Below are 25,539 nucleotides of genomic sequence, written 5' to 3'. Positions count from 1 at the left end.
AAGTAATTCTTCAACACAATGGCTTCAACAGAACAGAATACGCCTTCTGGAGTGGCCCAGTCTGAGTCCTGACCTCAACCCGATTGAAATGCTGTGGCATGACCTTAAGAGAGCGATTCACACCAGACATCCCAAGAATATTGCTACACTGAAACAGTTTTGTGAAGAGGAGTGGTCCAAAATTACTCCAGATCGTTGTGCAGGTCTGATCTGCAACTACAGGAAACGTTTGGTTGAGGTTATTGCTGCCAAAGGAGGGTCAACCAGTTATTAAGTCCAAAGGTTCACATACTTTTTCCACCCTGCACTGTGAATGTTTCCATCTTATGTTCAATTAAAACATGAGAACAGCTAATGTTTGTGTAGTATTATTTTAAGCAGACTGTGTTTTTCTATTGTTGTGACTTACATGACGTTTAGAGCGCATTTTATAGCCAATTTATGCAAAAGTCCACGTAATCCCAAAGGGTTCACATACTTTTTCTTGCAACTGTAGTCTAATAATTTACTAATTGCAAAGCCTTTTTATGCCCAGCTGCCATGACTCTCTTGCTAATAAATATTTTCCCAGACTATGTTTAATAGAAAAGGTGGTAGGTAGGATTTTGAAGTACTGCACACACTCTATATAGACTATTTTTACCTCCTTGATAAACCTTTTATTGGAAGCTATTGTTTGACTCAAAATTTCTATTAGCCACAGTTCATTTAACGAAACTAACCTTACAAGAAGCACAGAAAACTATGAAAGTAAATAATGTGGTAATTAAATATAATATAAGATGAAACTTTTTTGGGGGGTTTCCCTGTAAAGGTGGGGAGATACTTGTGTCTTCCAAAAGTGAACTAGATGAATTACAAGAAGAAGTAGCAAGAAGGGCCCAGGAGCAAGATTTCCAGAGGAAGCAGGAAAAGGAACTAGAGGCAGCCATGGGTTTTAATCCTCACCCAAGCAGATTCATGGATTTGGATGAACTGCAGAATCAAGGTAATGTGTGTGTCGGATAATATGTGCTTGGAAAAATGATAATAGATAGCATAGTAATCTGCTATGCATTCAGAAAGACAAGCATATAAATATGAACTGTAATTTTTTTTGTAAAAAATAGTATTTGCCACTATTTAATAAATTGAGGCAAAGAAAAAAAGCACTAGAAGAAGAAAAAAAGGGAAACGAAATAAAAGCAATTCAAAATAAAAGAATAACATATATAAGGGCTTCTCATATATGTAGATATGCATGTAAAATATATTCAACAGTTACAGAATTTCATTGGAATTATCTATATTTAATGTACATCTGTAAGTAACGTGTTCATATATCACAGGTTTTCAATCTATTGAATAATTGCGGCCATAAATTTATCTTTTCAATATTGAAGAAAATTGCAGGAATTTCTTTTAACAATAAGAAATGCAAGGATAATCTGTCAATTTCAATGGTTCTCAAAATAATAGGACCTTACAAAGAAGTTAAGATTTTTAAAAAATATTGATTGATTCATTCATTCATTGTCCAATAGCCTGATGATTTACTCACAATATATTGGGCCCAACAAGTCTTAAATATTATTTTTATGAATAAGATATATTTTAACATCTAGTGAAATTTTAATACGTTAATATAGTTTCCTAAAGTCTATAATTTAAAATGAGCATACCACCAAGAAAAGAAAATTGCTAATTTAGATTTAAATTTAAAAGTTTGTAAAAGTCTTAATAGCATATTCAAAACTTATCTAATAAAATAAATTAATAAAATCTAATTTTGAATAATTGAAAAAGGAATGCCGATGAATATCTGGATGTGTAAATAGCTTAATAAGGAAGACAAACGCATATATACTCAAGCCACTTATAAATTAGAACACTGAAATTAATATCTGAAATGTTTAGACAGAGTACTAATTATGGTGTTTTGAATGTAGCAATGCATTTCTAGTGCATTTGGATTTTACAGGACCTACAGAGCTGAGTCGGCATCATGTATATTTTATTAACTTACTTTCTTTATTCGTGTCAGATTATAGACACACAATGATCAACGCTGGGTAAATAAAATAAGTATGAAATTGGTCATAGAAATAGACCATGTGTAAAAAGTAGGTAAAATAAATAGGATTAAAACTGAATGATATTTTATTAACTTAATTTGGATACTATCAAGGTAGGGAAGACCACAGCTAAGCTCCCTGTCCAGAAAAAATCCCTGCTGGTTCATGAGCCTTAACCACTAAAAAGTGCTATAGATCAGGGATCCCCAAACTATGATCCGCAGCCCAAGACCGGGGTATGGGCTCTTGGCCAGCGGGCCACGGAAACAGCTGGCCGGTATGGGCACGCATTCCCCCCCGCTAGTGGCCACTGCCCTGTTTGCGCAGGCACGCAGGCTTGAACAGTAATGCTAGTGCAGGGCGGGTGTCCGCAGCCCGTTTGCACATGCGCCGCTAGCCTGGGCAGTTTGCATGGCCTGTTTGCACATGCACATGGTGCCAGAGCATGCTGCATGCGCAAACAGGACTGCTAGTGCCACGCCAGTGCACACACACCAATTTTGAAGCTCCACTCCTTCCCTCCGGTCCTCGAGCCTGGAAAGGTTGGAGATCTCTGCTATAGATGTCACTTAGAAATCTAAAGTTAAATCCATTGACCTTGGAAATTAATCAGAATTGTGCTGGAAGGACCTTGGTGGTCTTCTATTCCAACCCCTTGCTTAAGAAGAAGACCCTATACCATTTAAGACAAGTGACTGTCCAGCCTCTTTTTAAAAACCTCCACTGATGAAGCACCTCTAACTTCAGATGGCAAGCTGTTCCATGAGTTAATTTTCCTCACTATTAGGAAGTTTTTGTTTAGTTCCAGGTTGTTTCTCTCCTTGATTAGTTACCATCTATTGTTTCTTGTCCTGCCTACAGGTTCTTTGGTAAATAAGTTGGCCCACTCCTCTTTGTGACAACCTCTCAAATACTGGAATACTGCTATCATGTTACCCCAAGTCCTTCTTTTCTCTAGACTAGCCAAACCCAAATCCTGCAACCGTTCTTCATATGTTTTAGTCTCCAGACCTCTAATCATCTTAGTTGTCCTTTTTGTAATGTGATGACCAAAACTGGATGCAGTATTCCAGGTGTGGTCTTACTAAGTTAGCGTTATAAAGCAGTATTAATACTTCACGTGATTTTGATTCTATGCCTGTGTTTATACAACCAAGAATTATATTAGGTTTTTTTGGCTGCTGCTATTTAAGTGATTGTCCACTAGGATTCCAGGATTCCTGTCACAGTTACTGTCTTTGAGCCAGATGTCATCTAATCTGTTCTTGTACCTTTGGTTTTCCCAAAGGTAAAATGTAAATGTAAAACTTTGCTTTTCTCCACATTAAATTTCATGTTGTTGGATAGGGCCCATTGTTCAAGTCTATCAAGATCTTTTTGGATCCTGAGCTTGTCTTCTGGGGTATTGGCTATTACTGCCAGCTTAGTGTCATCTGCAAATTTGATGAGTTCCCCTTCTATTCCCTCATCTAAGTCATTTATGAAGATTTTGAAGAGTACTGGGCCTAAGACGGAACCTTGTGGCACCCCACTGCTTACTTCTGTCAAGGCTGATTCACTCTTTCACCCACATTTTCTCATTCGCTCACAGCTTGACACAAAAGGGAAGCAGTGGTGGAATGGAATGCAAAGGTGGGGGGATGGCATGTAGGCAACCGAAGCAATATCTGGAAGTTTGCAAGGACACCGAGTGTGGCTAGCTGTTTTCTTATAACAAAATGAACAGAAGTGATTGGTGGACTGTGGGTGGCTCAGACAGAAAGAGGGAAATAACTGTGCTTGCGTTTACATGGGAAATCCAGATCTGGTTTCACTTCTTCTGTGCCAATGTAGTTTTTCAGTAAAGTACTTGTTAAGTATGGTTTGTCAGCCAGTTACAAATCCATCTGGTGTAATGATGCTATCTATCCCACATTTTTCTAGCTTACAAAGAAGTATGTTCCACTACTTAATAGCGGTAACAGTCAGGAAATTCCTTCTAATTTCAAGTTTCATTTTCTCTCTACAAAGTTTTTATTTACTGTTTCTTGTCCTAGCCTCAATACTGATGAGTAACAAATCCATACCCTCTTTCCTGTGATGGTCTTCAAATATCTAAAGGCTGCTCTTATGTCTCTTTTTAGTCTTCTCTTCTTTAGACTAAACATGGCCCATTTCTTTTAATCACTTTTCATAGGATTTAATTTCCAAGTACTCTGTTCTTCAGCTCAATTTATTAAATTGATTTGTAAAACTGGGTTTCATTAGAATGTTAATAAAACCCTGTTCCAGCCCTCTATGCTGTATAAACTCCCTTGTTATTGTGGAAATAATTTTATTTTAATAATCAATAATAATCATAGGATATTTTTTATTCCAAATTAACTATTTCTCTCACTGTCTCAGCTATCCCTTAACATTAACACAAATCCATGATCCACCCAGATTGGAAATTCTGGGAGGTACATTGTAACAATAGATTGCTAAATTGCACCTCTGCTAAGCTATCAACTGACAATAACAAAATCAAGTACCAAAACCAAGAGTAATGAACCAGACAAAGAACTTGTTCAATCACACTTCCCCACACCCACAAACAGGCTACCCAGATACCATCTACACAACAAAAGGCAAGCCAACATACACCAGGAAGGACAGTTAAAACTGACCTTTTGACTGAGTCATGCACTAGAATCAACACATACACATCCCCACAGCCCAAGCCCATACCAAGGACCAGTCCCACTTATAAAACAAAGTCTCTGTACCCCATTTTCTCTGTAGTTGCCCCAAGAGCAAACCTCTTTGCTTTTGGCAATAAATGGATTGCTGCTGGTGCTTGTGATATCCCAGCTTAGAAAAGGGACCCAGAATATTGTTTTAACATTATACATGTCTTTGCTTCTGATGCATATTCCTTGCATTGGTTGCAGACAGATTTCAAACAGACAAGCTTCAGGATATGTGATCTGCAATATGAGGGGAGGGGTGGATATGGATGGGGGCTGTTTAGATGAAGAGGGAAAGAAACCTGGAATGGAAACCAAGAATGCTGCCCTTGCAGGGAGGATTGATGGCTTTGAGAGGCCCATCCAAGAGGCAGATTCAGTCTTTCAAGAGTCACTGCATCAAGAGCAGAAAGGAGATTGTGCTGCAGCTTTGGCTCTCTGTAATGAAGCTATATGTAAGTATTTATTAATTGCTTCAGCTTACTCTGCTTTGTACAGTTTATTAACATAACCTAAGTTAACAGAATTAACTGTTTAATGCAAACTAAGTCAGAAAGGGGGGGATGTAAAAGATGTCTTTTTTCTATTTTTTTGCTATTGTACTTCCTTGTAATATCAGAATATAATATTCTTTTTTTATTACTGGGGCTCCTTCTATTGAAAGCTGAGAAAGGCAGATGAATTCTTGATGCCACCTATTCTGTCTGCTAATTATGCTTTCCTGCATTTTCTCCTGCACATAATTTTCTCAGTTCAGAGACTGGTTTATCAAAAAGTTTTTAATTTCCAAAGTATAGCATGAAGTTGCTCAATCATACAAAAAAGCAAAATGTATACAGCAAAATGACAAGAAGATGAACAAAAGGGACAGTCATTGTTTAAAATATGTGCTGTGATTTTAGGAATTTGTGCTGCTGCATTTTTTTTATTTTTGTATCTCATATTTTTGATTGGCTAATTCTCCTTCCCATCCTCCATTCTCTTCTTGCTGGTTAGCAAAGTTGCAGACAAATTGGCTTTGGATGATTAACAGTATTTGTTTCTAGAAATCCTCTCTAATGGATTCAGACAGCAAGAAAGCAAAAACTAGACTTCATTAAAGCTTTGCCAGCAACTGTCTCACCTGACTGCCTATTGGGTTCCAGCTAACTGGGACTAGAGACAACTATTTGAATTTAAATGGTTAGTTACATGAGGGTTACAGTGACCTAGGTCACCAAGGGCATTTCATTAAAAACCATTTAAAATCTTGCTTAATTTCACTATTTTATTTCTCATTAACTTGTTTGGACATGTAGCTAACCTGAATGTGCCTTATTGGGAATAGATGCATCCTTGTGAACTTTTTCATGGCAGTATTTGCATGTTCCTTTTTATTTTTTTTGTTGCATCATTACTTTTTTCTCTCCTTCCCCGAGTTTTGTTTTTGTTTCTGCTATGTTTTCTTTTGCTTTTTAGCTAAACTAAGACTTGCCATGCATGATGCCAGCTCTAGCACTCAGAGCAGAGTTCTAATCGATAAGAAGCTGCAAATCTATGTCCGAAAAGAGCGGAGCCTCCAGGATCGCATGCAGCAACAGCAACCTGTACAACCGCCATCCACCTGCCACCCACCACCGGGCGGCAACATGACCCAATCTACAAGGTAGACTAAAACAATATTGCCATATTCCAGATCTGAATTGGACCTGATCTGGAAAGGAGCTTCCCCTGTTGTATGAAACTTAATTATTTCACTCAGATCTTGAATGATAACAAGTATGATGGACTCTCAGGGTAATTCTAGAATGAACTTCAGGTATAAAATATTGTTACACTTGATGCAGGGTTAGTATCTACAGTATGGATCCAGCTGGGAAGTGACAATATAATTGGGAAATTATTAACCACATAGATTCAAAAATAAAAGAGGGCATACCTATTACTGCATAGAAATTGTGTGTGCCTAAGTTTTCTGTAAAATCTTTAAACAATAGCTAATTCTTTGATTCTTTCTATTTTGTTTGTTTCTATGGCTTAATGTGGGTATAGGTTCAGGATAAGTATCTGTCACTAGCAGTTTTCCTGAGCTATTTAGTGTCCAAGAGATTTAAACTAAAGGTGCTAGAAAGTTAAGTACCTCTACAGTGCATTCTGAAAGTATTCAGACTCACTTCACTTTTGTCAATTTTGTTATCCTGCATCCTGATTCTATAGTTGTTGAAAATCTTTTTTTCTCATTAATCTGCACTAAGTACCCATAATGGCAAAGTGAAACAGAACTGTAGAAATGTCTGTAAGTTTATTAAAAAGAAAAAACTGAAATATCACATAAGTATTCAGACTCTTCAATCAATACTTTGTTGAAGCACCTTTGGCAACAATTACAGCCTCTAGTCTTTGGGGGCATGACATGACAAGCTTTGCACACCTGAATTGGGGAATTTTCTGCCATTCTGCCTTGCAAATCCTCTCAAGCTCAGTCAGATTGGATGGCAACCGTTGGTAGACAGCCATTTTCAAGTCTCTCCATTGATGTTCAATAGGGTTCAAGTCAGGGGTCTGGTTAGGCCACTCTAGGACATTCACAGAGTTGTCCCTAAGCCATTCCTGTGTTGGCTATGTACTTAGGATTGTTGTCATGTTAGAAAGTGAATCTTCCACCCAGTCTGAGGTCCTGAGCACTATGGAACAGGTTTTCATTGAGGATATCCTTGTACTTGCTCCATTCAGTTTTCCTTCAACCCTAACCAGTCTCCCAATCCCTGCTGCTGAAAAACATCCCCATAGCATGATGCTGCCACCACCATACCTCACTGTTGGAATGATATTGGGCAGGTGACATAACATTTAAAATTGAGATCAAACAGTTTAATCTTGGTTTCATCAGACCAGAGAATCTTGTTCTTCACAGTCTGAGAGTCCTTCAGGTTCTTTTTTGCAAACTCCAAGTGGGCTTTCATGTGTTTTGCACTGAGGAGAGGCTTCCGTCTGGCCACTAGTAGCATAAAGCCCAGATCAATGGAGGACTGCAGTAATGGTTGTTTTTCTGGAACTGTCTCATCTCCACACAGGACCTCTGGACCTCAGTCAGAGTGGCCATCAGGTTCTTGGTTATCTCTCTTACTAATTCTCCCCTGATTGCTCAGTTTGAGTGGGCAACCAGGTCTTGGAAGAGTCCTTGTTGTGCCCAACCTCTTGCATTTGAGAATTATGGAGGCCACTGTGCTCTTAGGAACCTTCAGTGCATCAGAAATTTTATTGTAGCCTTCCCCAGATCTGGGCCTTGCAATAATCCTATCTCTGAGCTTTCCAGGCAGTTACTTTGACCTCATGGCTTTTGCTCTGCTAAAGTATGCATTGTCAGCTGTGAGGCCTTCTATAGAGAGATGTGTACCTTTCCAAATCATGTCCAATCAATTTAATTTACAAGTCGACTCCAATCAAGATGTAGAAACATGTCAGGAACAATCAAGAGAAAGCTAAATTTCAAATGTTGTTGCAAACGATCTGAATACTTATGCCAATGTGATATTTCAGTTTTCTCTTTTTAATAAGTTTACAGACATTTCTAAGCTTCTGTTTTTACTTTGTCATTATGGGGTACTGAGTGTAGATTAACAAGGAAAAAAATGAATTTCAACAATTGTAGAATCATGCTGCAGCATAACAAAATTGACAATGTGAAGGGAGTCTAAATACTTTCTGAATGCACTGTAAGTTAAATCTCTCTCACACACACAAAATCACACAGACACAGAGAGAGAACAGAAAGATTTATATATGCACATATATAAAGAGGAAGAATGCTTCTTTTGATCTTGACACTACTGTATAATTGCATGTTCTGTATCATATTATTGATTCATATTCGACTTGTAGTCCAGGTTCTTTTCAAGTGTATCAAAGCTCATAAGAATACCCTTCTTGTATCCTGCAGGCATATTGAGTGTAGATTAACTGTACTCAGTAGTTAAGTTTTATATAAACTTAACAAGTTTTAATTTATTTTACTCCAGTGTAGAACTTTATCCCTGACAAAATTAATCTTGCTGATTTCTGCTGATTGTTCTAGCTTGTCAATAGACCAGCGAAATGCTGTGGACATAGTACACTTAGATTTCAGTAAGGCATTTGACAAAGTAGACCAGAACATACCGTATTTCCGCCAAAATAAGACCCACCCAGAAAATAAGCCATAGCCTGATAATTTAGCATGCTCCTAATATAAGCCCTACCCCAAAAATAAGCCTGGAGGGTGGGTGGGCATGGCCAGCATAGGAGGCGGTGTCTGGCAGCAGCCGCAGCCCACGCAGCACAGGTAAGTCCAAGCATGGATGAAGAGGTGGGGGGAGGCAGGTGATCTGGATACGCTGCGCAGCCGCCTGCATCACAGGAAGCTCGCACAGGAGCAGCAGCAGCGGGAGGAGACAGGTGAGACCACACCTGGAATACCATATCCAGTTTTGGTCATCACATTACAAAAAAGATGTTGAGACTTTGGAAAAAGTTCAGAGAAGAGCAACTAAGATGATCACAGGCCTGGAGACTAAAACATGAAAAACGGCTGCAGGATTTGGGTTTGGCTAATCTAAAGAAAAGAAGAAATAGGGGTGACATGATAGCAGCATATCAGTATTTGAGGGGCTGCCACAAAGAAGAGGGGGGTCAAATTCTCAAAAGCACCAAAGGGCAGGAGTTGGAAACTAACCTGGAATTAAGGAGAAACTTCCTAACAGTGAGGACAATTAGCCAGTGGAACAGCTTGCCTTCAGAAATCATGGGCGCTCTATCACTGGACATTTTTAAGAAGAGACTGGACAGTCACTTATCTGAAATGGATAGGTTCTTCTGCTTGAGCAGGGGGTTTGTGTACTCTACAAATTTGATGTTTTCTAACCCCTCATCCAAGTTATTTATAAATATGTTCAAGAGTGGGAGGTATAAGAATGGAAACCCATACACCTATTGACATTTCCCTCAATTTTGACATAGGGCCATTTAAATAAATTGGGGGAGGGGGCGATGAGTCAGTCACTTTTGTACCCATCTAATCGTGGCATAATCCAGCCCATTCTTACCACCACCTCTACAAGAATTTTATCAGAGTTTTTGCCAACTACTTTGTTGAAGTCTACCACATTCTCATGGGCAACTGAGCTGGCCACACTGTCAAATCAGGTTCATTTGACATGATTTATTCTTGATAAACCCATGCTGGTTTCTAATAAACAATGCTTGTTTTTTAAAAAATAAATTCTCAAAAAGCAGCTTCATAATAATCTATTCTACTCTACTTGAAGTTGAGGTGCTGCAGTAGATACAGATGGCGCAGTGGTTAGAATGAAGTACTGCAGGCTACTTCTGCTGATTGCCGACTGCCAGCAGTTTAGCAATTCTATTCTCACCGGCTCAAGGTTGACTCAGCCTTCCATCCTTCCGAGGTTGGTAAACTGAGGACCCAGATTGTTGGGGGCAATATGCTGACTCTGTAAATCACTTAGAGAGGGCTGTTAAAGCACTGTGAAATGGCATATAAGTCTAAGTGCTATTGCTATATCCAACTAACTGCAATGCTGATAAACTGCCATCTGGTATATTCCCAAGGTTTTTTAATTTTAATAAATATTGAAAGATTATTCTAAATAGACTACCATGTTTTGGCAGTGCAATTGAAGAGTTTTCTGAATTATTATAAATAATGGTCTGGAAAGTATATGTGGGATATAAATCTTTCCTGCACTTCCAAAATTACTTTTTGTTATTTGAACTTGAAAGATTTTAGAACCAGCGATACTTTCTTCATAAGCAAAAGAATTAGATATGTCCTAGTCAAATTTTTCCCTATCCTATTCCTTATGATTTTTTTACTGTATCTGAAAGAGACCTGGATGCAAACTTTATGCAATTTTGTGTTTAGCTGTGTTTCTGTACCAAATTCTTTATCATAATAGTATCTTTAATTATTTATGACAATAGCAATAGAATAGCCAATAACAACAAGAATATGACCTTTAGCAGAAATTCTAGCAAATTATAAATTAGGATCAGATGTACATTATCAGCATCACATTAGGATTTTTATCTGTTTACAATAATGTGAAGTCACAGCTGCCAACTCTTTAGCTGGTGTTGGACTTCATACACATTGAATTCTTCCCAAGAACCTAGCATGTTGTAATGTATTGGCACGTATATGTGCAGAACCAGGCACTATGGCCTTTTGCAATTGAGAGATGGAAATTTTGTCAATGCACGGATTTTTCTAAGTGGTGCCCAGTCACGTTTTAGGCTGGATTTGGCATTTTTATTCACTTATTGAGTCCTTCCCAATAAGGGATAGGCAGATGTTGTTTGTTAAAGGGATGATGATGATGATGATGATGATGATGATGATGATGATGATGATATTGGATAGAAAATGACCAGTTTAAGGATCCTTTTGTGTGGTTTCCAGCTTTCTCTAGTATCGTTCTTTTTTTTGCTATTTAGCAAAACTGCATATTTATGGTCAGGGACCACATGCATTATTTGGAGGACAATGAAGCAAAATGTTTTTACTTGGCCACGGCCAAGTTTTTTATTTGTTTAATGCTCTCCTTTTCAAAATAACGTTAAACTAATTTTAACTTATTGTGAATCAGTTTGGCTATAGTGGTTGAGGCACCAGGCTAGAAACAAGGAGATCCTGAGTTCTAGTCGCACCTTGGGCACAAAGCCAATTGAGTGTCCTTGGGTCGGTCACTCCCTCTCAGCTCCAGAGGAGGCAACAGATACCACTTCCGAAGTCTTACCCAGAAAACTGCAGGAGCCATCCAGGCAGCTGCCAAGAGTCAACACTGACTCTAAGGCACAAGGGGGGAAAAAGCTTATACTATTATTTCCATGCTTCTGATTAACAGCTAGTACGGGGTTTGAGAGGTTTGGAGACCCTGGAAAAAGAGTTGAAGGGCAAAAAATTGCTTAATCTTTTACCCTACCATAAAAAAATCCTAATTGCAAAAATCTATTGATTTTGCCTCAGTTTTCATAATTGTCCTTCGGGTTACTGGTCATGGCAAAAAAAAACCTCACACAGCATACATTTATTATTACAACTCCTTGTTTTTATTATCAATAGTTGTGATATTTATCATGTGAAACTCTTATTAAAAAGGAAAGATTCTTCAGCTTTTTATACACAACAGTGCAGGCTGTTAGACTAATTTAGATGTACTTACCGTAGTTGAAATACAATTATATATGAAAATAAGAATCATATAAGCTGATTCTCCCATATTCTTTTATATATTATATTGCACAAAACATATTAAAACCTAAGAATGTTATCTAATATTTCTCAGTAGAAATTCATTGCATCGTATTGACAGTGGTTGAAGTTTTTTGAACATTTACTGGTGAAAGGTTTTTTTAATGGGGAAAAGAGGGAAACTCAGTTCTAAGAGAAGAATTCTACTGTAATGTGATGGACTGTATTCCTGTACAGTAAGGAATTGCATGATCTTAGTCCATGGTGAGGATATTCTCCATTTGACCCATCTTCAAATCTTCAATAATATATTAGCATACATATGTTCTTGAGGTTGAAACTGTTGGTCATTGGAGAAATTCTTCAATGACAAATTATTTTTTCCAAAATAGATAATTGTTCTTGGTGCTATTCTGATACCAGAAAAATTTAGCAATTCTGTATGCAACCATGCAATAATTTTACACTCACAGATGCCAGAAAACACTGATAAATTATGTACCTTGTTAACTTAGTAGATTTTAAGTTAGCTTAATATTTCTAATTAGGAATCATCAGTCACTGATGATGATTTTATGTGTGTTTCAGTAAACAGACTAACCCACTCCAAGTACTGCTGAAACAGAAGAGCATGCTGGAACCCAGCAAAGAAGCAGCACCAAGGTCCAGATCCTGCGTCCATCCACTTGCTTCCCATCCTGAAAAGGAATCATCATATTCCAAACCCATATTTCAACCCCTTCTTGGGAACAACCTGAACTTTCAAGCTGCATCTGTTACTTTCAGTGATCAAGCTACTACTTTTCCTTATAGACAACCTGGTAGTGACCAATGCATTCAGACTAAGAATGAAATCGAAGGTGATGTGAAACTTGCTTCTTCTAGCACTTTAAAAGATTACGAAGACCACAACAGTAATATTAAGGTCAAGAACCTACATAATGCAGCATCTCCTCTTGCCCCCTACTGCAAAATGAATGTAACTATAACAAACTCTGAATCATTACCTACACTCTTCCCCTCTTCACCACCATCAGAAGCTCCACCTGGCAAAAAAGGCCTACATAATCCACTTTTCAATTCAGGAAGCATTTCAGAATGGCCTAGTGCTGCTCCACCTGGGGATCTTCATGGTGCAATACTGCCTTCTCTTCCCCCTCTGCCTCATTGTGTTCCAGAAGAATTACAGACGACTGGACAACTTGAGGTAAACAGTCACGAGAGTTTACATCATCCACAAGAAATTGTCAGTGGGGATTCTTTGAAATCCAAAGGTGTAAGTAGCAAAAGGCATTTTCTTTCCATTGCAGAACAGTTTCAGTGGTTGGAGGGAAATTTCCAAAGACCAGGTACTTATGAGGAAAAGAGGAAGGCAGCTATCCGTTGTGATCAAAACGCTCCAAAATTACAGCAGGAATTCTACAGTAGTCATTTTTACCTCAAGGTGTCAGATGTTGGAAGACAGGAGAATGGAACGGCACCTGCTGGAATGTTGGACTCAAGTCTTTCTAAAATTGAGTTGAGTTCTGAAGATGGTTTTAATGCTTCCAACATCATTTCTGAAAATTCTGATTCACATACAAAAATCCTCTGCAACAAAGGGAAACAATGTTCCTTGAATCCCAAGTTATATCCAAGAAAATGCAGCAGTGAGGAAAAAACAAGATACACCAGTTACAGAAATCCTGCTGGCTCAATTTCATCTGTGCCTGTGGCAAGTTGCATAGACCATGTTAGCAATTTTAACACAGCAATAACTCAGCATAAGACTGCCAACCGGGTTTTGATGCCTGAAAACAAATCACCTGTGATCAGTCAAAGAGCTTTTGGGGAATACCCAGTGCAGAATCAGGAAACAGTGCAGGAGGTTTCTGAGCTGGAATCTCTGTACCAGGCCAGCATGCAAGTACCTCTATTGGGAAAACTGGAGAGTTCGAAACCGGTGCTGAACAAAGCAGGTAAAATTATTTTATGTGCTATGTGTAGTATTTTCTTAGGGGTCTTCATGTTCCTAATACTTTGGAATATGTGTGAATTTAGATTTATGTTGAAAGGCAGTGGCCCTGCATGTTTTTATTTTGCATTAGGCTGACTGACATTAATACATTAGGAAAAAATGTACTGCATTTCCTAAATGTATTTGAGCACAACCATTGTTGAAGCGAGGTTTGTTAAAAGTATGTGCCAACATTTTTATGTTACATTTAACAAAACTATTTTGATTCTCAGCTGTGTTATTCTTTAGTTACTGCACACACATTTCTTATGAAAAGAACATTAATTAAAAAGCTCTCAAAAACTGACACCTCGCCTGGAAACAAAGTTTTGGGGGCAATAGTATGTTGTTCTTTGTGGTGTCTGATCCTCACAGCAAAAGCCTTGCAGCAATTCTCTTCTCTCTTTTGTAGTGATCTCTCTGAAATAAAGTATATCCTCTTAATTTTCTATTGCATTTTATGTGATTTAATCCATTTCCCTAAGATGAAAATAGGAGAAGCTCACAATAATAAAGAAACTGACTTTAATTATGGTGAATATTTAGATGGATGATTTTGTTATGGCAACTGACATTTATTTCCTGTCAGTTGTTACGAGCTTCCTTTATTTTCATTCTAGGGAAATTAATTAAACCACATAAAATGGAATTCCACATAGAAAATTAAGAGGATATATTTTATTTCAGATAAACTACCTGAAGATCATATAGACAAAACTTCAGTTTAATCTCCTTTCTTTTTTCCTTCTTCTCCCCTGCATCAGCAAACTTGCCTACAAGAAAGACGTATAGGGGTCTGTCAAGAACAGCAGAACCTGAACACAACATCTGCGGAAATATTGGTTCTCCAGAGACTAAGACACATGTAAGGATATGCTAGAGTGAGAACTGGGTTATGGGAATGCTACTTGTACAGATGAAAAAATGTAAGGTAATAAGGTAGGAATATTTTTACCAATGTTAACATTAAACATAGAGGATAAACATTTCAGATAGAGTGTACTATACTTCTTTCCATTTATAGTTGATGCAAGGGATTATTACTAGTAAGATCTTAGATACAGTAGCTGAACATGTTGTAATCCTGTCTTGTTTTTATTTTAAAACAATGGCTATATGATGGATTTCTATAGCTTACTATTGCAACTGACTACAATATAAAATGCTTAACTATCTACCTTAAGGTATTTAACAGAATCCATTCTAACAGTGGATTATTTAGATAAGTACTGTATATGGCAGAGATTCACAAAGAGAATAAATGTAAACTTCCACAAGGCCAAAGAGTAAAAACAGAATTAAGCTTCTACAAAAAACTGCCTTAGTCTCTCTGCAGAGTGTGTTCCACAAATAGAATATCATCACTGGAAAAGCTCTCTCTCTCTTACAACTTTGCTTCATTTGCAGAGGCAGAGGAAAATCTCAAATTCAGATCTGAAGAACCAGGTAGATAAATACAGGAGGAGATGCTTCTTCAGGTAGCTGCCCCAAAACTGTTTAGGATTTAGAGTTTAACACCAGCATTCTGGTGTGCATGTGCAGTCTGGTGGCAGATGTACTAGAATTATCTAATTGCATTAACCAGCTCATTTAGCAATCTAATAACCATGTTCTGAACCAACTGATGTTTCTGGGCTATTTTCAAAGGCAATCTCACAAATGCTTTCCAGAAGTCCAAAAAGGAAATTACCAGAGCATGAATATCCATTGGAGAGCTATCCCTGTGCAGTCATAGCTGGTATATTAATCTAAAATGATAAAAGGCATTTTGAATCTCTAAGGCCTTTAGCTTTCCTATAACAATATTTTCAATGACTTCAAACTCTCAATATGTAACAACATCTAGCAATTTTAGTTGACCCTTCCCCAAAGTTAATCAGGACTGGGCCACCAGTAAATTCAAAGTTGTACACTAGATGAGAAGTTGAAGAATATCTGGAAGAAGAATAGAAGAAGCATAGAATCAAGATCACGCGAAGTATTGGTACCGCTTTATAAAACCCTAGTAAGACCACATCTGGAATACTGCAGCTAGTTTTGGTCACCATATCACAAAAAAGATGCTGAGAGTTTGGAAAAAATTCAGAGAAGAGCAACTAAGATGATCAAAGGCCGGGAGACTAAAACATACGAAGTATGGCTGCAGGACTTGGGTTTGGCTAGTCTAAAGAAAAGAAGAAATAGGGGAGACATGAATAGCCCCATTCCAGTATTTGAGGGGCTGCCACAAAGAAGAGAGGGTCACACTATTCACCAAAGCACCAGAGGGCAGGACAGGAAACAATGGTTGGAAAGTGATCAAAGAGAGAAGCAACCTGGAATTAAGGAGAAGCTTCCTGACAGTCAGGACAATTAACCAGTGGAACAGCTTGCCTCAGAAATTGTGGGCGTTCCATCACTGGAGATTTTTAAAAAGAAGCTAGATAGTCACTGGTCTGAAATGGTATAGGTTCTCCTGCTTGAGCAGGGGGCTGGACTAGAAGCTTCTATTCCAGATTCTATTCTATTCTATTCTATTCTATTCTATTCTATTCTATTCTATTCTATTCTATTCTATTCTATTCTATTCTATTCTATTCTATTCTATTCTATTCTATTCTATTCTATTCTATTCTATTCTATTCTATAGACCATAACAAACCATTTCAATACTGATGCCAAGAAACAACAGGAACATGTTAATTAGGAGCCAAACTTAATTCAAGGGGGTCTTTACATTTTTATGAAGTCTAGGAGTAACAACTTGAGAAAGCAAACATTTGATTTTTCAAGCCACAGGTGTTCTCAAGCAATCCAAAGCAGTTGAACCAGATAAGATCTTGAAGTTTGCACTGGCTTACAACAAAATGGAGACGAGCAAGTTGATTGTGGCACTGAAGATTTGCAGAAATAGCATTTACATTCGAGCAGCTCCCTACTGAATGCACATGTTTGTGATGGGCAAGACTTAGGGGAATCCTTAGTTCTGCAAATTCTGTCCTTAATGGGTCTACTAATTCTTAACTATAACAGTTTGCACATACCAATTCATTGCCTCTTTAGAACCCAGGGGATATTCCACAAAGTTATTTTTGTATTTTCCCCATCATTGCTTGGCTTCATTGCTAGAAGAAGTAAACTTGGACTTGTTTGTTTTAACCAAACCAGTAGCTTAGATTTTAAAAGAACTGATTTTAACAAACTCAGAGCTTGGGAAAGATTCCATGGATGAAAATTTTAAAAGGGAAAACAATTCAAGAAGCTTGGGAAACTCTGAAGAACTCAGCACAATACCACTGAAAAATAAAAACAGGAAATCCAAAAAGAAAGCAGCATAGTTGCATAAAGATCTCTCTGATAAACTGAAAGAAAAAAGGCTAATGGAAAGAGGGACTCATAACTATGGCAGAATACCAACAAATAGCCCAAACTTGCAAAGATGAAGTTAGGAAAACTAAAGCTCAAAATGAAATAAAACTTGCAGTGAATGTCAAAAAATAATTTTAAAAAGTTTCTTTCAACACATAAAAACAAGAAAAAAGCCAAGGAAACAATCAATCCACTAATGGGAGGAAATGATAAGAAAGTAATGGGTAATGAAAAGAAAACAGAACTACTTAATTCATTCTTTGCATCTGTCTTCACACACAAAGAAAATATAGCTCAGCCTACCAAAAACAAAAGTGTAAAAGATAGACTACAAATACAAATTAAATTAGGCAAGAAAATGGTAAGAGAGCACCTCTTCACTATAGATGAGTTCAAATCACCAGGACTTGATGGATTACATCCCAGAGTTCTGAAGGAACTGGCAGACATGATCTTGGAACCATTGAACCATATACTGTATTTCAAAGATCCTGGAGAACTGGGGAACTATCAAAGGATTGGAAAAAAGCTGATGTGGTTCCCATCTTCAAAAAGGGGGGAAAAACAGATCCAGGAAATTATAGACCAGTCAGCCTGACATCAATACCTGGGAAGATCCTGGGAAAGATAATTAAGCAGCAGATCTGTAAACACCTAGAAGCAAGCAAAGTTATAACCAGAAGCCAAATAGATTACTTGGATTTTACTAAGGCATTTGCCAAAGTAGACCATAACTAGCTTGGTAAGCTAGTAAAAAGTGGGATAGACACCATCATCACCGGATGGATTTGTAACTGGCTAACAAATTGCAATCAATATGTAGTACTTAAAGGAATTAAATCTTCATAGAGGGAAGTAAGCAGTGAGGTTTCCCAAGGTTCCATTTTAGGTCCAGTTCTCTTCCAATATCTTCATAAATGATTTAGATCAAGTAATAGAAGGGGAATCAAATTTGCAGACAACACTAAGCCAACAGGAATAGCCAACACCCCAAATGATAGTCTGAAGATCCAGGTGCTCAAAAGATGAATATTGGACCGTATCTAATAAAATGAAATTCAATGTGAGGAAAAGTAAGATTTTAGGCAAGAGTAAGTAGAGGTACAGATTGGGTGAAACCTCAATAACAGTGAAAGTGTTCTTGGAGTCCTAGTGGATACTCTTCTAAATATGACCCAGCAGTATGCAACAACTGCCAAAAAAGCCAATGCAATCCTAGGTTAACAGAGGAATAGAATCAAGATCATGTGTAATACTAGTACCACTTTACAAAGACTTAGTAAAACCACACCAGGAATACGACATCCAGTTTTGGTCACCCCATTATAAAAAAGATGTTGAGACTTTGGAAAGAATGCAGAGAAGAGCAACAAAGATTATTAGGGGCCTGGAGGCTAAAACATACAAAGAACAGTTGAAGGAATTAGCATGGCTAATCTTGTGAAAAGAAGGACCACGGATGAAATGGTTCAGTGTTCCAATATTTGAGGGGCTGCCACGAGAGGGGCTCAATCTAGTTTCCCAAACACCTAAAGGCAAGACAAGAAAGAATGGATGAAAACTAAGCAAGGAGAAATCCAACTTAGAACTAAGGAGAAATTTCTTGACAGTGAGAACAATCAACCAGTAAACAGCTTCAGAAGTTGTGGGTGCTCCATCACTGGAGGCTTTTAAGAAGAGCCTGGATAACCACTTGTCAGAAATAGTATAGAGTTTCCTATTTGAGCAGAGGGTTGGACTAGATAGAAGACCTACATGGTCTCTTCCAACTCTGTTATCCTATCCTTTCAGTTCTTAATTTCCTTTTGATGAGGATCCTATTCAAAAGTATGATGAATAAAACCTTAGCCTAAATAATAATGTAACAGTTGTATATCACCCACCTCTCAACAACTCTACACAGCTCACAATAATCAAAGTAGATTCAACCTAGTAGTTATAAAAACTTGAAATTAACTCAGTCCGTGATGTTGTAGGAATGCTTGAATACTGTGATTCTGTACATTCATTTACCATGAAGTTTTCTTTCTGAATACAGGTGCCAAATACTGGCCAAGAGCCAGAAGAGGAAACCTACAGTGCAGAGAACTTCCGTCGCATTGCACGCAGTCTCAGTGGGACAGCCATCACAAGCAAAGAAGAGAAGCTTGCTTCTTCTCAGAATTTTGTAAGTAAAATGGTTGAAAAGGAAATTTCTTGAACTGCTGCACTTTATTGGTTTAGTGTGATTATCCATTTAAGATTCAAATGCCCTTTATTTAATTTTACATTTCTAGTGCCTGACTTACTTTCTAGTACATTTGAGTTTTCCTCCTTCTCTTTCTGTGTAATCTCTACATTTTTCCAGCACCTGTTGCTGTTGTTGTTGTTACTTAATAGTATTTAAAACAATAGTTTTCTCCACAGGTGCTGGAAAAATGTAGACATTGCTAAAAGCACTACCTGTTGGTATGATGGCAGTTCATTTCAAGGTCATGCTGGTATGCGCTTTAAAAAGTTTTAAATTAATTTACTTGAATGGAATGGAAAAAACCCAAAGCAATAACAACATTATATGTGTGAGGGTTTTATGTATATATGTATGTATAAACAAGGGACACAGTGGCTCAGTGGGTTAGGACGCTGAGCTTGTCGATCAAAATGTCGGCAGTTTGGCGGGTCGAATCCCAAGTGCCGCGTAACAGAGTGAGCGCCTGTTACTCGTCCCAGCTTCTTCCAACCTAGCAGTTCGAAAGCACGTAAAACTGCAAGTAGAAAAATAGGGACCACTACAGTGGGAAGGTAACAGCGTTCCATGCGCCTTTGGCGTCTAGTCATGCCGGCCACATGACCACGGAGACATCCTCAGACAAGCACTGGCTCTTCGGCTTTGAAACGGAGATGAGCACCGGCTCCTAGAGTTGGAAACAACTAGCACGGATGTGCGGGGGAACCTTTACCTTTTTATGTATAAACAACTCATTCATAAGTTGCAAGTAATATTAGGTTTTAAATTCACTGAGAAATTAATATAATAAATTTATATTTCCGTGTTAAAGGACATGTCTCCTAGCAATAAGAAGAATATGGAAGGTCCATTTCCATTGCCCAGCTATCAATTTGCATATAAGAAGAATGTAATTGAAAAGAACATTCAAAATATTACATCCTATTCACATTTCAAATTGTAGGACATCACAAAAACAAATGCCTTAATGAAACAATCTCTTTACACCTTTAACACAATTATTTATTAGATGTATTTAATTAGGCTTATATGGTACCCAAGAAGTATACATAGCACTCCCTATTTTTCCTCATAATAACAACCTTGTGAGGTAGGTTGAATTGAGAACATTTGTTTGGGCCAAAGTCACCCAGTGAACATCTGGACTACGTAGACTAGAACCTTTGGTCTCCCTGCTGCTAATCAACACCTAATCACTATCTCACATTGATCCAGAAAGATTTATGTGTTCCTTTTCAATACAAAGGTGAAGGTAAAGGTCCAATTAGTCCAAAATATTGTTTCTTGAAAAAGCTTTAATATCTTTTCCCATTTTTATGCCAATATATAGATGAAATAAGGATCTCCAGTTCCTTGTGCCATTCAGTCATTAATATGAGTGTGTCAAATTGCTTTATAATTAACAATTATTATAAACACAAATTACGAGCCTTTTGTGCCCCATAAGATTTAACTACTGCTTATAATAACTATCTGAACCTGAAAATGGCCATGTTTAAACTGAGATGTCAGTAGATATTGCCAGTATAACTGTCAGGACCCACCTCAATCCACATCTTAGGAAATAAGAACTCTTGGATGCAAGTTTGTCCAAAAGGAAAATGTTTACTAGGATGGAATCGATTGTGGCAATACAAGACGAAATCTAACAAAGTTACATTTCAATCCTATATAAAGCATTCCTATTTCAGCCCCTCCCCTCATCCATTTGGTCAGGCTCCCATCATTTGCTTAGGTGTCAGGCCCTTCCGTGGGAAAGGGAACTCTCCTTGTTTTTATTGTTATTGCTTCTTCCTTTTTCAGTTGTAAATGAAGATGCGATCCAGATCTGTGTCTACCCCTCCCTGCCCCAGTTCAACCATTTCCCTGTTGTTTGAAGATCGCCTTAAGTAACTATCCTCTCCCCCCCCTCGGAGAGATGGCAGAATCCCCAGAAATAGCACGTTGTTCTACCTATACATTTATGAAATGTGATATAAATGGATTCTGACATTCGGCTCTCCTTTCGGAAAAAAGATGAGTCCATCTGTGGGGAAAGAAAACATATAAATGTTAGCCTGGTTTGTTCGGATATTCTGTATGAAACCTCTTAAGCAACTTAGGTGCCTTAACATGGAGTTTGTTAACCCACTCATTTTCTGAGGAGGGGAGGTGTTTCCATGCCACTAAATATTGTATCGTTCCATGGTGTTTTCTGGAATCTAAGATTTCTTTCACTTCAAAATGTTGTTCTCCTTCCACCATGATGGGGGGGGTGGGGTGGGATTTTTGCTCGTAGTGGTGATTGTTGTTCTCTCTTTAATAGACTGCAGTGGAAGGTTAGGTTGACATCCGATATCAAAACATAAGGCAACTGGTTAAACAAGGTTTTGTGACATTACAGTATGTGCCTACACGTGATCGAATTGCTGATATGCTGAACAAACCACTTCCTACAGCCCAGCATGAGTATCTGCGTGAGAAGATGTGCCTTACTTGAGTCTTCACTTTGCTGACGAAGGAAGGGGAATGTCACTGCACGTTTTTTTTGTTCGTCAGAAAGTTCATTTCTAACTGTACATTTTTCCCCTGCTCTCTGCACCTGGCGAAGGTTGTCGAGAGTGTGGTGGCGCATCAGCTCCCTCTGTTCCTGGAGGAAACTGATTATCTGGACCCGTACCAATCGGGCTTCAGGCCCGGACACAGCACGGAGACGGCATTGGTCGCGCTGGTGAATGATCTCTGGAGGGCTAGGGACAGGGGTTGCTCCTCTGTCCTGGTCCTATTAGATCTCTCAGCGGCGTTCGATACCATCGACCATGGTATCTTACTGCGGCGTCTCAGGGGGCTGGGAGTGGGAGGCACCATTTTACGGTGGTTCTCCTCCTACCTCCAGGGCCGCTCGCAGTCGGTGTTGACAGGAGGGCAGAGATCCGCCCCGAGGTCTCTCATTTGTGGAGTCCCTCAGGGGTCGGTTCTCTCGCCTCTCCTGTTCAACATCTATATGAAGCCGCTGGGCGAGATCATTCGTGGTTTTGGGGTGGGGTATCATCAGTACGCTGATGATACCCAACTTTTTCTTTCCACCCCGAACCAACCCAGTGATGCCCTCTCCGTGATGTCCCGGTGCCTGGAGGCGGTTCAGGTCTGGATGGGGAGAAACAGGCTTCGTCTCAATCCCGCCAAGACTGAGTGGCTGTGCATATCGGCATCTCGGGTTAACCAAGTTATTCCATCCTTAATGATGGGGGGTGAGGTGTTACCCCCCGTCGATAGGGCTCGCAACTTGGGCGAGCCCTTGGCTTCCGGTTGCCCTCCGGGTGAAATTCAAGGTGCTGGTTATCACCTATAAAGCCCTACATGGCCTGGGTCCGGGATATCTGAGGGAACACCTGCTGCCGGCATCAAATGCCCTTCGCCCAGTGCGCTCCCACAGGGAGGGTCTGCTCAGGGTCCCGCCGGTAAGAGACTGCCGGCGGGTGACACCCAGGGATAGGGCCTTCTCGGTGGGAGCGCCTGCCCTCTGGAACCAGCTGCCGGTGGAGCTGAGAACTGCCCCCGACCTTCGATCATTCCGCCGGGGCCTGAAGACCTGGCTCTTCGAGCTCTCGGGCCCAGACTGAGGAGGAATTTTTAATTTGGGGTTCTTTTTAACTGACTACAGGGTTAATTTAATATTTTTTAATTTGGTTCTTAATTTTTGTATTTTGGATTTTTAATTCCCTGTAAACCGCCCTGAGTCCTCAGGGAATAGGGCGGTATATAAATATAACTAAATAAATAAAATAAATAAATAACTTATCTGGTAACCATAGTGAATCCCATATGACTAGCTATGTTATGGTTTCAGTCTGTTTAGTGCGCATGTCTAGAAAAAGTTCACAGTGTTTATCTCTATTGTTTTATTTCACTTTGCTGTTACTGACTGTTACGTTAGGATGTAGTGAGCTAGCTCTGTATAATATATATTTAGTAAAAGGTATTTAGTAAGATTATGCGTCGTGTTTTTCTTGCCTTCCTGCATGCATATCATGCATTCTCTGAAGCACGGTCCTTCGCCCTCTACAAAGGTGATTTTTACCTTGACAGTATTCGTCTAAGATTTTTGGGTAGTTCTAATTTAACTGTTACTGGGTTTATGATTCTTTTAATTGGAAAGGGTCCAATATATTTTGGTCCTAGTTTTTTACAGGGTTGGAGTGATTTCAGGTATTTTGCGGATAAATATACCATCTCTCCTACCCTAAATGGTGTGGGATCGGTTCTTTTTTTGTCTGCCTGTGTCTTGTATGCTTTTCTGGCATCTTCCAACGCTTTCCTAACGATTGGCCATGTATTTTGTAATTGATCAATCCATTCCTTCAGATCAGGGATGACCGGTTCTTTTGGGGTTAGTTCTGGTATTGGGTTGAAACTCTGGCCTGTAGCTACTTGAAAAGGAGTGTAACCTGTGCTTGAGTGGACTGCATTATTATATGCTACTTCTGCAAAAGGCAGTAGGTCCGTCCAGTCGGACTGCTGAAAATTAATAAAGCATCTCAGATATTGTTCAAGTATTGTTCAAGTTAAGTCTTTCAGAAGCTCCGTCTGTCTGAGGATGGTGACTAGATGACAGTCCTTGGGTGGTTCCTAAGAGGGATAAAAATTCTTTCCAAAATGCCGACGTAAATTGCACCCCTCTGTCAGATATGATGCGTTGTGGTACCCCGTGCAATCTGTAAATATGCTGTACAAAAAGTTTTGCTAATGCTTTTGCGGTTGGGATTTTTTGGCAAGGTATGAAATGTACTTGCTTAGAGAACAGATCTGTGACAGTCCAGACTATGGTGTTTCCATTACTTTCTGGCAGTTCTACTATAAAATCCATGGCTATTTCTTTCCATGGGGCTGAGGGGTTTGCCACCGGTTGTAACAGACCTGGCGGTTTCCCTTGCAGTCTTTTGGCCATCGCGCAAATTTGACAGCTACCCACATAGCTTTCTATGTCCTTTTTCATAGATGGCCACCAAAATTGCCTTTTAGTTAAGTGTAAGGTTTTTACAAAGCCAAAGTGTCCTGCTTATTTTCTATCATGGCACAGTTGCATGAAATTGATTCTCTGTGTGGCAGGTATATATAGCTTCTCCCCCGCCCATGGCAGTCCATCTTTAATTGTGCACACATGGTTATTTTTCTGGAACCATTCATCACTTTCCAAAGATTTCCTGAATTCTATTCCAGTTTGGCTATCTACCTTCGGCTTCATTTTTTCTTGTGCCCTGGTGGTGACTGGTGCTGCCAGTTGTTGTTCCGGTACAAATGGTTTAAAGTCAGTAACTCTTGTGCTGTTATATTGGGGCATGCGGGATAATGCATCTGCCAGGAAGTTCTTTCCCCCCGGTAAGTGTTTGAGAGTGAAATTGAATCGGTGAAAATGTTGGGACCAGCGGGCTTGCTTAGGAGTGAGCTTCCTGGGCGTTTTTAGTGCTTCCAAATTCTTGTGGTCTGTCCAGACCTGGAAAGGTATTTTATTTCCTTCTAAAAATTGGCGCCATGTTAGTAATGCCCACCTCAACAAGAATGCCTCTTTTTCCCATATTGGCCAGCGTTGTTCTGTTTCTGTGAGTTTTCTGGATGTGTATGCGCATGGTTGCAACATCCCCCCATCATTTTCTTGTAATAGTACGGCTCCTACCGCTACATCACTTGCATCTGCCTGTATTACAAAAGGTTTGTCGGGATCTGGGTGTTTTAGGACAGGTTCAGCAGAAAAAAGTCTCTTTAGCCTCTCAAATGCTGCTTGACATTCCATTGACCATTTTAGAGGCTGGCTGGGTTTCACGGGTGACCCCCCCTTCGTTTTCAACAAATTTGTGAGGGGCATGGCTATTTGGCCAAATGCGGGGATGAATTGGCAGTAGAAATTTGCAAACCCCAGGAAACTTTGCAATTGCTTCCGTGTGCGGGGGGGGGGTGCCCACTCTAGTACTGCCCTGACCTTCTCAGGGTCCATTTCGATG

General features: G+C 39.2%; 1 protein-coding gene across 12 annotated transcripts in view; it reads left to right on the top strand.

Moving 5' to 3' along the window:
* The window catches only part of USP54 (ubiquitin specific peptidase 54), a 163,254-nt gene that overhangs the window by 114,637 nt on the left and 23,078 nt on the right, over positions 1-25,539 (top strand). For 9 of the 12 annotated variants that reach the window (XR_014026678.1, XR_014026679.1, XR_014026680.1 and 6 more), the window contains 6 exons: positions 815-988; positions 5,098-5,217; positions 6,221-6,407; positions 12,579-13,948; positions 14,751-14,851; positions 19,373-19,501. Coding sequence is in view for 7 of the 12 variants with exons in the window: in XM_081329573.1 (XP_081185699.1) it covers positions 815-988; positions 5,098-5,217; positions 6,221-6,407; positions 12,579-13,948; positions 14,751-14,851; positions 19,373-19,501 (2,081 nt within the window). In the remaining 5 variants the exon portion in view is untranslated. Of the gene's footprint in view, positions 1-814; positions 989-5,097; positions 5,218-6,220; positions 6,408-12,578; positions 13,949-14,750; positions 14,918-19,372; positions 19,502-25,539 lie in introns of those variants that run through there. The other 3 variants (XR_014026681.1, XM_081329574.1, XR_014026682.1) reach the window with 3 other exon arrangements.

The sequence above is a fragment of the Vipera berus genome, assembly GCF_964194415.1.
Source record: "Vipera berus genome assembly, chromosome: 5".
In the NCBI taxonomy this organism is placed as follows: domain Eukaryota; kingdom Metazoa; phylum Chordata; class Lepidosauria; order Squamata; family Viperidae; genus Vipera; species Vipera berus.
This window is presented reverse-complemented; position numbering and strand designations above follow the sequence as displayed.